The 13,395-nt window shown below is 42.6% G+C and overlaps 1 protein-coding gene across 6 annotated transcripts in view; it reads left to right on the top strand.

The window, feature by feature from the left end:
• The first annotated feature begins 103 nt into the window (after positions 1 to 103).
• Positions 104 to 13,395, top strand: part of DNAAF8 (dynein axonemal assembly factor 8) — a 95,204-nt gene continuing 81,912 nt past the window's right edge. For 4 of the 6 annotated variants that reach the window (XR_005827668.1, XR_005827667.1, XM_040592879.1 and 1 more), the window contains exons 1-7: positions 1,070 to 2,159; positions 4,814 to 4,927; positions 5,722 to 6,216; positions 9,334 to 9,430; positions 9,818 to 9,953; positions 10,928 to 11,074; positions 11,892 to 11,957. Coding sequence is in view for 4 of the 6 variants with exons in the window: in XM_040592879.1 (XP_040448813.1) it covers positions 2,013 to 2,159; positions 4,814 to 4,927; positions 5,722 to 6,216; positions 9,334 to 9,430; positions 9,818 to 9,953; positions 10,928 to 11,074; positions 11,892 to 11,957 (1,202 nt within the window). In the remaining 2 variants the exon portion in view is untranslated. Of the gene's footprint in view, positions 160 to 1,069; positions 2,160 to 4,813; positions 4,928 to 5,721; positions 6,217 to 9,333; positions 9,431 to 9,817; positions 9,954 to 10,927; positions 11,075 to 11,891; positions 11,958 to 13,395 lie in introns of those variants that run through there. The other 2 variants (XM_040592880.1, XM_040592881.1) reach the window with 2 other exon arrangements.

Consider the following 13,395-nt stretch of genomic DNA (forward strand, 5'->3'; position numbering starts at 1 on the left):
AAGAGCCTCCACGGCGGAAAAGGCGGGCCCTGCTAGTGGCGCAGAGCCAATAAAAAGTGCCTCTGTAAGGAGGAGGAGCGAAGGTCAGCCAATGGGATTTGCGCTTCGCGGGAGGGCGGGCGGTTCTAGCAGGCGGGCGGACCCAGCCCGGTGGCTGAGGTAGGGGGGCGGGTGGATACTAAAAGTACCAGCAGCATATGGGCGGGTGGAGTGGCGATTATGGAGGTCTTAAAGCTGCGTTGTTGCTGACTGGCCCCTGGTTTTGGTTGCTTTTTTTCCCGTCATTTTATAGGCTACGCCGGTTGGCTTCACCCCGCCGCCAGGGACGGTTGCGGCACCCAGGGGGGCTGTGAGGAGGGGAGGGGGCGGTGCTGGGGCGCCGCGGCGGGCCGGGGCGCGGGGAGCTGCTGGCCGCGTTGCCATGGCGACGGGGGCGCTGGTGCCGGGGCGCATGCGCCGCGCCGCCCGCCATTTTGGTGGCTGTGAGGGAGCGCCCTCAGGGCTTCCCGCCGGGCGTCGGTCGGGCGCTGCGGGCCCCAAACCTGGCGGTGCGGCGTGGCCGGTGCTGAGAGCAGGCGCTCGCTTCTCCCTGGCTGTGCGGCGGGCTGCGTGCCCGTCAGCACCGCCTGCAAGCGGAGGTTTGTTTCCAGCTGTCGCCTGCCTCGTTGCCGTCACACCCCTGGCAGCGAGACCCCCAGGGTGGATGTGACAGAAAACGTCAGTTCTAGCGACATGGATTTCACGTCTCAATTGCCCCAAGCTCTCCAGAAACTGCCTGTTGTGTTACAGCTGTCTAACAAGACTGCACTTGGCTGTAAACAGTACTGATTGCTCTCAGAGAAGCTGCTCTGTTACATTGATAAGTCAGATTGGGTATAACATACTCAACCTTGAGAGACTGACCTTCTCTCAAGTTGGCAGAGGGAGCCATGTAGGCAGTTTGTTTTTATCCCCATATTACTCCCCTTGCCCTTAAAAACTTACGCATACTGTCAAAGTACTCCAGCCTGGGGGCTTTCCCTCCAGTCAGGTTCAGGGGTTGTCTCACCTGAACAAAGCCGCTGCTGTATGGCTGTGGCATATGAAGTATTTGCAAACATGCTTTGCAAGTTGTAAGCTTCCCAGGGCATGAGATGAGTTTAATTTTATGTTTAGGGGAGTGTTACTGTATTGGTCCATGTGAAGGCAAATAATAGTGATGGTGTAATCATTTGAACAGTTACTTCAGTACTGAACAACATGCAGTCACAAACCTCTTAACCTTTCTTGCCAAACAGAAATTATTTACTCCAATTACAATTGACTCCACCAGAAACCATGCAGTTGTAGCATAAAATTTAAACCCCAAACATTTTCATGAGGATTAATTACCCAACTTCTTAATACAGTGATAGTCCCTACTGTGTTGTCTTGATTCCTCATGTACGTCAAGGAACGCATGAGGGAAGAGTCCACTTTATAAACACTTTGAGAGGTCAAAATCCAAGAGCGTGCCTCCTGTCAATTATTTTTACACAAACCCAGTGGAATAAAGCAACCAAATAATTTTATCTATCATTGTAGCAGTGATGAGGGGAATGTGAGTAGGGAAGAGGAGTTAAAACCAGCTGAGAGCAGAGGTGTCAGCCTTGCCTTCACTGCATTTCTTCCCTCTCCTTGCAGGCTGTGGGAACATGCCTTTCTGGGAACAGTTACAAGTCAGTGGCTAAGAATCCCAAAAAACACTTCATAAATGAAGCACTAAACTGCCCTGTGTGTGGCCCCAATTATGGGTGTATATTGTGAGCAGGGCAGAAAGCTCTCAGCCTTCTCAAGGCAGGTGGGAAGGAACAACTCCAAAAATACAGATTTTATCGTTCACTGCTGACAGTGAAAACCCTAGGAGTGCTGAGAACGGTGCTGACCCTGAATGCACATGCTTTGTTCTTGTTTTGTACTGATGTTATCCCTTGTGTTCTTTTGTGAGGTTTACTTAAGCTCATCGTTCATTTGATTGAAAGGAAGCTGTTCGAATGGCCTTAGAAGGGCAAAGTGAGGAGACAGAGCATCCATCTGAGCCTCCTGCAGCTCCTGTTCTGAGCAACCGAACATTTCAATGGGAAGCCATACTTGCTGCAGTGAAAGATCAGCTCCCATCTCTGGACTCTGACACTTCCACAGTAAGCACTGGAACTTGCTTTTCTTTCTCACAGTCTTTTAGAAAAATCTCTTAAAAGCAGAAGGTCACCTTAGCCAGGCATTTCTGAGTAGCTAGTATGGTATCCTTGATGAACAACCTGTTCTGACTATCGTTAACAGTGAGCATTAATCCACAGCTTTGTGGATTATCTCTTAATTGTAAAGTGTAATTGCCATCTCCTCTTGCTGTATTTGAAACCTGCAAAAGGGACTGATTTCTCCAGACAGTAAGTATTTCTAGGTTGGGAAGAGGAGGGTAGGGGGCATCTTGTAGAATGAGCCTGCATTTCTTCTTAGTTTGTTCAGTCAAAAATAGTCTGAAAGAAGCATACTGCTGATTTAAAATGAAATTATAAGGTTTTATGCTTGAGAGTATTGTGCTATTCATTCCAATAACATACTTGCCAGACAGTAGGCCTGTTAGTATGTTTTTCTATGTATGAGGATCATAGGAAAGTGATATTCCTGAAGACTTTGTGTACCACTGGAAAAAGCATTTGGCAGATACTTCAATCCTGAATTCTGCTTTTTTCCCAGCCTGTAACTCTCTGCAAGCCATGTTGCCCTTTTTGCTTCAATCCTACCTGTAAAGAAGCACAATGCCACTGATATTTTAATATAAGCACAAGACTGGTATTGAGCAGTATTCTTCACTGTAACAGGTTTTTTACTTGCTGGGTCTTAGTGTCTGGGACCAGCTGCTTCTTGGCTGAGGAAAATCTCTCTTCACAGGACAGCAACAATGTGGTGGAAATAATAAAAATGCCTACCTCTCTATTCCAAGATACTAGCTTTGACATTGACTTTTCCAAGGTGATAATGTGCCTCAAGACTCAATTATTAGTGGCCTTTTTTCCAAATCAGAATATATTGTTAATTTTCAAACATGTATAATCTTGAAAAAATATTTTTATCTGAATATCTGAAAGGATATATTTTAGTCTAACTTAGTGTGGCCCTTAATGCGACAAAGGGAGTCTTGTGAGCAGTGAAGGAGCCAGAAATGCCTGCATGGGGTATCTATTGCTTACTATTAATCAATCATCAGAAGCAGTATGATCTACTGGATAAAGTGTTGATACAGATTCCCCATGACTTGTTTTCTGCACCTGGCTCTGTCACTAACATCTTGGACAAGTTATAATGCCTCGCTGTTTCTCAGTTCCCCTCTACCTACATTCTGTTCTAGTTATTTAAAACAACATTGCATTTTAATACACATCTATATAGTATAGATTAAGGCTCAACACTCAAGTTATTTTTAGGCATTCTTGTTGTATAAGTGTACAATAAGGTTAAAACAGAGATAGCTTTGTACTTTGGTGCCAAATACCATTCTATAAATAGATTTTTTACTTATAAACATCTCCAAATTCTCTGTTTCTATTACATCTGGAAAAAAAATCCGGCTGAAAAGTGAGACAGGAGCCTGCTGAGCCTGCAGTTTCAGTGCTGCACCTCTGTCCTAGCAGTTTCCACCTGTGCGAAGATACATTTATGCATCCGAGATCTGTAACCTGAATGTGCGGTGCTCCTGCATTTGAGAATGGCACTGACAAATGTGGTTTATGCCCTGAAGTACTTTTAGTACCCTGATATGCAATTTATTAAGAGGAAAGAAATTCTGTTGTTGTTTGCTTCATGTTAAGAGAAATTAATTACACCACACTGAGAAAATTCTCGGTGGTGTGAGCTACTGAAAACATACACTTGTAAAACAAAAGGACCAGCAGGAAATGTCTGTCCTGACTGCTGAGGAGATGCTTAATCTCACTTTGGTGTCTATGCATAAGGATTCATCTCGAATGCATATCTTATGTTCAGAAAAGAGATTTTCAAAGCTATTTAGACTCTGTCTAACCAAGTGAAGATACTGCTTTACATTCTAAATAGTGAATGTTAGGGTCCTGATTGCAGTAATGAGCCCTTATGGCCCTGCCCAGCCTCAGCTGGGGCTCCCACCCACAAGCCCGGCAGCTCTATTTAAGCTCAGCTGTGGGCCTTAACTCTTGAGCTATGTTGGGGAAGCACTGGTGTCTAGTTACTGTTCAGAGTGTTCTAGACTTTCATGCATGAATTGAATTTGAGGCTTAATCTCCCACCTGCCTCATCACCACAGTATTGTCTTATGATCTGGATTCTTAGTTCAGGCTGGTCGCTGTCTCTGGTCTGTATTGCTCAATTGCTTTTAGGTGCTGTGGGACTTGGCTTTCCCTGGTGAGGCTCCTGGCTTTGCAGTTAGGTGCTTTCCTTCCCTTAGGGAGCAGCCCTGCTCTTGCTGCTCTGTGATGGTAAATGAAGTAGTGCAAAAAATCACTTGGGAGTCGGAGAACTTGCCCACTGTTGTCCTAGCTTTGCTGAGAGGGATGTTAGTTGTCAGCCTCTGTAGTAATTCAATGTTTTATGTGTTTTTTACATTTGTAGCTTGCTCAAATGTTAGGCTGCTGTAAGGCAGCCTGGGCTGCTGAGTGTTGGGCTATCAGATTGTCAAGTGAAGATGCAACTGCGGGGAAAATTCTTGTCTCTGAACTTCAGTCAAGTGGTGATAACATAGTATTTGTCACTGCAAAGCAGCTATTTAGGTGTGTAATACAGTCCCTTATTTAACTTCACTTTTGTTGTTGTTTGTTTGCAGTCTGATTGTGAGAGCGATGGGGAGCTTTTCATTTTCCAGCGGGAACAGCTGAACTTAATTCCTGACCTGTCAGAAGAACTGATGGAGTTTTCCCTGGAAGGCTCAAATGTGCAGGTTGTTGACTGTTGTGCACAGGCTGTACTACTGTAACCCCACTCTTCTGGTTGTCTCTAGTGTGGGTAGCTGCTGCTATTTGACCTGTTTGACTGAACTGTGTGATAGAAGAGCATAGTCCACAGTACTTTCTCCTATTGGAGATTAGATCTTTATACAGTGACTTTAAAGTGATAGTTTTATAGTGGCCTCCCTGGTTTTGAGATTTTTAGACCTTTTTTGTCCCATCTCCTTGAAGTTTTTCTTTTCTTTTTTTTTTTTTTTCCTGTGCAATGGCCCTAAAATTTTCAGGATTTGAAATAATTTCAGCCATCATTTTATGTATCTAGAAAATGTAGAGTTAGTTAGGACAGTGTAGGAAGGAGGATGAGTGCAAAGTTTATCCCTTGAACAGCTTTTCTGAGATAAAATTATTACATGGCTAATCTTCATCACTTCATCATGGAAGCAATTGTAGGAAGCTGGAAGAGGAGCCAGCTGACCCTACTGTTCCATTCTGGGAAGACTAACATTGTGCTGCTTTTTCCCAGTTGTTTATCTTGGTGAGAAAAAAGTCATATGATGAGCACATGTAAGGAAAATTAATTTCAAGGATGTTTATTACTTCCTGAAGTTAAAGTCTCTGGAAAACAAATAGTCTTAATGTTTTTTATCATGGACATGGTGTGTGCTGTGTCCAGATGGTGTTTGGGTTGGAGCTGCTATCTTTGCATCACTTTGTTTTGGTTTATTGTAAGCTTCTAAAGCTTAGGGAGGTAGGACTTAATGTGTGTGTGTATTTTCTCTACCTGTAGCAAACCCAGGAAACAGAAAGACTACCATGGGAGACCTGGAACGGAGATCTGGAAAGTTTTGGCTTTCAGAAGAAACAAGATGGTGCCCAAGTCATTGCAAAAGAAGATATACAAATGATTAAAGATGAGACTCCTAATCTTGCCAGCCATACTGAAGAAATTGCAAGCCAAAAGGGAGCTGCTCTTGAAGAGTCTCATAGAGATTCCACAGATCACCTTGAAGAGAAAGAACTGGGCAGGGAACAGGCCAGGGAAAGAGGGAACACTTGGCTTAATACAGCATTGCCTTTGGAAGAGCCAGGCAGTCAAAAAGAGAGAAGGAAGCTCATAGAGACAAAGATACTCTCCAAAATATTTTTGGAGCCGTTACCAGGCCACCCAGAGCTAGATGACAAGCCTCCCTCACATGGAATTAGCATCAATGTAGAAAAAATTGCTAAGGAAGAAACCTCCTCAGGCGATAATCTTCAAGAACTGACCCATTTGTCATTGCAGGTAAGTAAAAAGTCTTGGTGAGTGCTGCTTGTGGGGTAGAGAGCACAGTGCATTGCTTGCAGAATCTACTAAAATAAAGAACTTAAATGCCAAATTTTGCACATGCCACAGTGCTCTTTGTTGCTTTCATTGTGCTGAATTTGGGGTTTGTTGGGTCATGTGCTGTACAAACTACCTAAAGCTCTCATGTTGCTGTCATTAAAACTCCATAATGGCAGCAAAAGGCATGGTTCGTGGTCTGGCCCAGGGAAGCCAACCACAACATCTCTCCCTGGGAAGGTGGGAACTTTTCTGGTCCCAGGCAGACTTTGCATTAAAACAGTGAGCTTGCTGGCCTTCCAGCATCTTGTCTTTTTTGTAGCACTGTGGTAATGCTGGAGATGAGAAGAGAAGGTGGCTAGGGTTGTTGCTGAAGTCTTAAATCCCTTTCACCTAAGGCAGGTGCTTAGGTCTGAGATTACCAGCTCGTGTGCACTTAACTGCTGTGGAGAGGTTGTGTCTTCAGTGCTGCAGTTACAGATCTCTGCTTCTTCTACTGATTTTTAAGGTCATTAGGACTTAATTAGCACAGAACATGAACCTGGTATTTCTGTTCAAAGCCTTCTATAGAATCAGAGTACAGATGTTTCCTTTTCCCTTTCACTCCCCTTTCTGTACTCACAGAAATAAACTTTTTTGGTGTTAGAGCTGTTCTAGTATAGGCAAAGAAGACAGCTGTGTGCCTGTGTTTTAAATTGTGCTGCATCATTTAACCATGCCATTATTGGCGGGGATCTTTTCTATGTGATTCTAGCTTTAATTCCCATTTCACCTTGTGTTAAGTTAGTTGCTCTTTTAATTCTGGAGGTATAGTTTTCCTTTCAGAACCTGTTTGATATCACTGGCTTCAATGAACTGAAGTTTGGGTCAGTACTGAGATCAAGCTTAGTGTATTCTCGCTTCCATAAAGTGAGGGCAAAGCTGTATGTATTCTTTGTGTGCGTGCTGTATGTGTTTAGATTTGAAAGGTGGTTCGTTCATCCTCGCTCAGCAAGGTACCTCAGTTTATGTCAAGTAAAGTTGTTAAAACTAATGTACAGTTTCTTTTTTATTTTAATATTAATTTTATTTTTTTAAGTTCCTTTTTGTATTAGAAATGAAATTGTGCAAATCTTAATTTCTTTTTCTTCTGGATTCTGTATAGTACAATACTGCTATTCCTGTTAAGGGTTAGGAGGATTAAGCCTTAATACAGCAGGTTAGATGGTAGTTCGATCTTTTTATTATAATGCTTTGTATTTAAGCACTATTATTGAAAAAGAAGCTTAGTACTAATGGCATCATAATTAAAGCAAACGCATATGTTGTCTTTCTCTTCAGGCTGTTTTATCAAAACAGCACCTGTACTGACCTGTGACAGTTCTCATTGTAGTAAGCTCACCTGTCAGTCATTCTTCACTCTTCCAGACCAATACATCTCAACAATATTGTTGAACCAGTATTAGCTTTGTGTTGATGTGAGAGACTTCAGCTTGTGACTTTCATCAGGCTTTTACCTTTCATCAGCTGCAGCATGTAATATTAGAATAGATCTAATCATGGTTCAGGTATGTGTGAAGATTTATTGCTCAGGGCAGAGAGAGAATCTTCTCTTAAATGGGAGGGGCAGATGACGGAGGTTTTTTACAAGGTGAAACTGCTTGTTTTGGAGGCTACTTGTGCTTTTCAAAAGCTCGAGTGGTCCTGTGAAATACATGTTAGTTGTAGTTCTGACAATTGCTGTAATGGACAGCCACCTTCCTTTTAAAAAAAATTCATGAGTATTTCTGAGTTCTGGTGATGGTATTTCGATGGATGTGAATATTTTTAATTCAAACTTTCATTTCAAATAATATTTGGAGGGGATAGCAATCAGTGCTTTAAATGCTTATGAACTTCTGTCATCGCAGACTGGTTCTTGTACTTAAGCTAGCAGTGTGCAGTGTGAGCATACCCTCAGCGTGTGTGTATGATTCATAGCAACGAAATTGATGGTCCTATCTTCAGTGCCTGATAAGCAGCTGTGAGATTGTATCTGATGCTGACTGTACCTAGAGGAATGGGAATTTTCCCTAGTCGGAAGTTGAAGGGAGTGGAAAAAGCTGTGGGCCTCATCTCAAAGGAGTGAAAAGCCAGATGTCCTTCTCATGTTAGTGGCAGTAAGAAGTTCTCAGCATTATTCAGGATCAGTATCAGGCTGTTCTTTAATCTGTTTTACTGTCACCAGTAGTTTTCTGTAGCCTATGTTGAAAGGGTTCATGATTCTCAGAGAAAAAGCCTCAGCAGAAGTCAGTGAAGCAACTGGATAGATGCAGTGTCCAAAGAGACAGAGCAGATATGTTCCTTTGGTTACAGCACTTCCTTGGGGAACTGCTTAAAGCAGGCTGGCAGTGCAGTTAGGGTATTATTGGAAGCAGTGAAAGGGTGAGGAAAGGTACTTGTGGGGGATGGCCAGAGGGAAATAAAACCTGCTGGTGTCTGGTACTGTTAGTGGGTTTGAGGGATGAAAGGGACTACTTCCTGTTGGAAAGGCTCCACCATGCGAATGCACATGGAAGACTGAGCCGTGTGGAGGCCACAACATGAGTTACGTCCCAGCTTATGGCAAGACGGACCAGGTGGATATTTTGGATGGGCTTATGTTTCTCTTTTTAAGGAGCTGTCAGTTCAGTCCATTGTAGAAACAACTTCTAGACTTTGCAGCTTTAAGTGGGGAAGGAGAAGGTACTCCACCTTTGTTATATTTGAATGAACATTCATTAATCCTTCACTGGGTTTTCTTAGTAATTATACTGCACTTGGCTATGCTAGATGTGCAAAGCCTTGGCAATTATGTGTTCAGACTGTAAATATCCTTTTGTTAGTTGTGCCAAATGTTGAGGCTTATGCTGAAGTAACTGTGACAGAGTGACACACTGATTAATCTAGTGGCAAGTGATAGTTGTGTGGTACTGGAAATAAGAACTTCCATGCCATTTGTGTATTTATATGTGCCAGAAGAATCTGATGGAATTACTACAAAGAACGTGAGTCAAAAGGTCTTTTGTAGCAGTCTTCTGGGAATGAATTTTCTATCACATTTTGGCTGTCTTCTTTCAGAATATTGAGAAATGGGATCTACACAAGGATCCTGAGGAGCTGGTGCAGCAGAAAGATAACACTCGTGCAGAAGTTGCTTTCTCCTCAGCAGATCATGGTAACATTGCTAAATTAATACCAACTTTGCTGAAAGTGTACAAAAATATATAAAACAGGTTCCTGTTTCCTGCAGCAGCATCTTGAATGTTGAAATCGTAGCGGGTTTTTTAATGCCTCTGTAAAACATTTTTAATTAGCTTCCCTCAAGATTTCATCTTGGTTTCATAGCTTGAAACCAGTGCTTTGTGGCCTGTTATGGTCTAAAAGTGAATTGGACAAGACGGATGAAGGTTTGAAGTGAGTTGGAGCCAGATGACAATAGTATCTTTATCCTTCCCCTTGTGACTGGCTGTAGAGAAAGGGGTGATGTGGAAATGGGGAGGTGTGTTGGGTGATCCCATGGCAGAAGACCACAACTGGTGATTCTTTTTGTTGCTCTTCATAGAGACCTTCAGGAGTAGGTCTGAAAATCAGCTCATGGAAAAGCTGAAAGAGCTGTGTGCCAGGCAGTCCAGGACCGTGTCTCCACACTGCAGGTGGCCATCAGCCAAACTCTCCTTTCAAGAACGGCAAGAGAATAAGTAGGTCCTTTTCTGTCATATGTGTGAGGTAATCGTGACTGCCAGTAGGGGTACCTGAAACTGATGGTGTTCTATAGGTGCTTTTCTCTGTAGTCTCTGCAGAAAGCTGATTGTAGTTGGAATATGCAACAGGGTTGTTAAAAGGAAAAACTAAGACTCAGTCCTTCGTGTGTGTTTGATGACAAACAGTCAATATCCTGCCACCTTAGTGTTCTCCATCAACCACCACCTTTGTCTAGAGACTCTAGACCTTACCAGACACTTGGGATGAATGAGAAAGGCAGGAAAACAAGGCTAAGCAAATTATCATGATCACATTTATTTTTGTCATTTAGGGTACCAGTTTCTCTTGCTGGTACCTCAATTTACCTGAGGTATACAGGATAATTTTTTGGTAGGTATCAGTGGAGATGTCAGTGCATCTTGGAGGGTTCTGTGTGAAGGAAGTGGGTTTCCAGACTGGAGGGATCAACATCAATGATGGCATCACAGAGGAAACAGTAGTGAAACAACTCTGTAGAGGGGAAGGTGACAAGTATCCTCATTGCCAGAGCAGGGAGAGCCATGAAGATGGTTTGCACTTTGCATGCTCTGAAGGATAAAACAGAATTGCCAAAGGAGGCAGGGAAGAAAAAGGGACCTGTATTTACTGGTTGGCACTGGGCTCTTCAAACTTTTAAGTTCTTTGGTACCATAACTGCCTGCATTTGTTCTACAGAATGGTTTGATGTTGTTAGTTTTTCAGACCTAAATATCCCTTATTACTGCCTGTGGTTTGTATTCCTTGGGGGAAGCTGAATTTTCAAGTTCAGCTTTGAAAGGTGGTGGATAGTAGGCAGAAGCAGTTTGAATCTGTACAGTAGCCAAGCACAAAGCTCCTGTCACAATCCAGTTTTGATCATAATCCACACCCTGCAGGACTTCTTGTCTGGATAAGGCAGAGGACATGCTGAAACAGTGTTTTCTATACTTAGGGATGTTGCCTTGCTACCGTCTTCACGAAGTTCTCTAAGGACGGACATGATGAGATTACAGTGCCTGCCAGAGCCTGTAACCGTGTACATAGATTTAAGAGAAGTTAAACCACAGAAGTCAGTAATGTTCTCTGATGAGAAACAAAGGTAAATTCTGGCTTTATTGTTAGTGAGAAGTAACAAAAAGTAGAAAGGCGAAACCTTCTCTGCATCTCATACTGGTGAAATGTAACTTCAAAAGTGTTCACTTCTTCCACACCTCTGTGACCTTGGTAGGAAGGCACGGCCCCTGTCTGAGCACAGATGTTCTCGGGAGAGCATAACTTGTCTCAGAACAAGTAAATGTGTGGGGATGCAGGCAGCACAGAAGGGGACATGCAAATCATCCAGGGAAATAACATTTAGAAAGTTTCCATCTATAAAGGAGTGAGCAGTGACTGCAAAGCAATGCTTGCAGATGTCTGAGTTGGGCTAGCATTCTGACAGCACTGTGCAAAATGGACATCCTTTGCTACATTCCTGGCAAGCAACTGTAGGAGACAGATTTCTGTCTTTAAAATAAAAGAGCCTTATAGTCAGTTATGGGAGGCCAAATTCTTCTGAATTTGCAAGAGATTCTGGCAAACATCCTTTTCCCTAGAGCTCATAGTGTCCGAGGTAGCTGTTTGCTCCATTCTCAGGATGTGTATTTGCTGCAGCAAGGGGTTGAAGAAAACAGTAGTTGGAAGAGACCTTGTAGTTAACACAGGTGATAGTTACTGAGGAGCTAATGCATTTTGAAGTAGTTGCTTGAAGCTTTTTTTTTTCTGGAGTCATAGTGTGAAGAATGATCTATAACACCTGGAGATCTTCCCTGAAAGTATCTCTCCCTTTTTCATTGTTCTAAGTTTGCATCCTAGAAATGACAAAAAGCCAACACCCAGTTGGAATAGAATTAACTAATATGGTCTAATTTGTTTTGTAGTGCAAGTGACACCTCAGCTGAAGAGGAAGAGCCTATGATGATAAAGGACCAAGCAGAACGGAGAATGTAAGGTTCTTTACCACGACCCTAATTCAAATGATACAACATTATTTTTTTCTGAAAGTAAAATAATTGCCCTAACGGTGGTTATAGTGATAGCTCGTGTACTGAAATATCTCCTTTCCTGGTCTTCACCACAAAAAAGCCCAATAGTGAAAGTGCTTCAATCTGGCCTCAGGAGATCACTCTTTTTCTGTTGCATGGTGAAGATACTGAAGCTAGAAAATAGTTGTTGACCCTTGAGGCAGTGTAGCACCTTGCTCCTGTACAGCTGCATGGAAACAGCTCAAAACCAAGTAGAGGTAGTCCTGGGTGGCTGGGAAACCGGAGTCTTTCTCCAGACTTGTTTGAGTGACATGAGAACTGCTTTTAAATGACTCAGAACCAAACGCTGAAAATGTTGTAGGGAGTTGACTCAGATAAACCTTTATTTTTAGAAATAATAAGATAGGCTAGGATAGATCTTGATTTAAAGAGAATATTGAATACATTGTGTGGGCAGGGATGCTCTCAATTCCCCTTAATTGGCAGGAGGAGAGGAAGAGGGGAAGGGGGGAGGGAAGTGTGATGGATGGAATCCTAAACTGTAAATTCTTCAGTATGCACAGATGCCAGCCATTTCCTGTTGCTAAACTCAGGGCTTGATTCATACCCATAGGTTTAGATGTTTGTTTAATGTGAAGCAGGCATGTCAGGCTTTAAACATCTTACTGCATTTGTGCTCTGGATTACATCTAGAAGTTTGATGCATGTAAGTTCACATTCCAGTAGTGCAGAGGACAAGCAGAACATTTGTTGTATTGTGCCAGCCAATTACCTTTTTTAAATGGTTTGAAAGAATAAATGATTCAACAAGGAACGGAGCCTAAACACTCAATATAATTTAGAACATCTAATCCAAAGCCAGCATAAAGCAGGGACAAGATGATGCTTGGGGAACTCTCACTGGCACTAATGCAAATACAGAAGTTGCATCAGTGTAAATCTGGAGTGATGGACAGCAGAGCTTAGCTGATTGGATTTTAATTTGTTCTAATGTTACTGAAGAACAAACACAAATGGAATGCCTGGCAAATGTTATTTAGCTCTGTTTCTAAATAACAAAGCCTCATGGTCTCAGTAGGGCAAGATTTTGATCTCATTCACAAGGGGTCGATGCTAGTTTCACTCTTGTCCAGTTGGAATTATTAAACAGGGCTACATATTCTGTGGTACAATATACCAGTGTATTCAGGCATTGGAGGCTTAGTCTTTTTGATTTCCAGGCACTTAGCCTAGAAAATACACTGTTGGTTTATCTGCAGAGTGCTTGGACAGTCAGTACCATCTCCAGCACTATACTGTAAGGCTGCTCTCCAGTACATGGCACTCTCCTAAAATTGCCACTACTTAGGCATGTTTCTCAGTAGTCCAGTCATCAATGATAAATGATCATTTGATGGTT

This window comes from Falco naumanni, chromosome 4 (assembly GCF_017639655.2).
Source record: "Falco naumanni isolate bFalNau1 chromosome 4, bFalNau1.pat, whole genome shotgun sequence".
NCBI lineage: Eukaryota > Metazoa > Chordata > Aves > Falconiformes > Falconidae > Falco > Falco naumanni.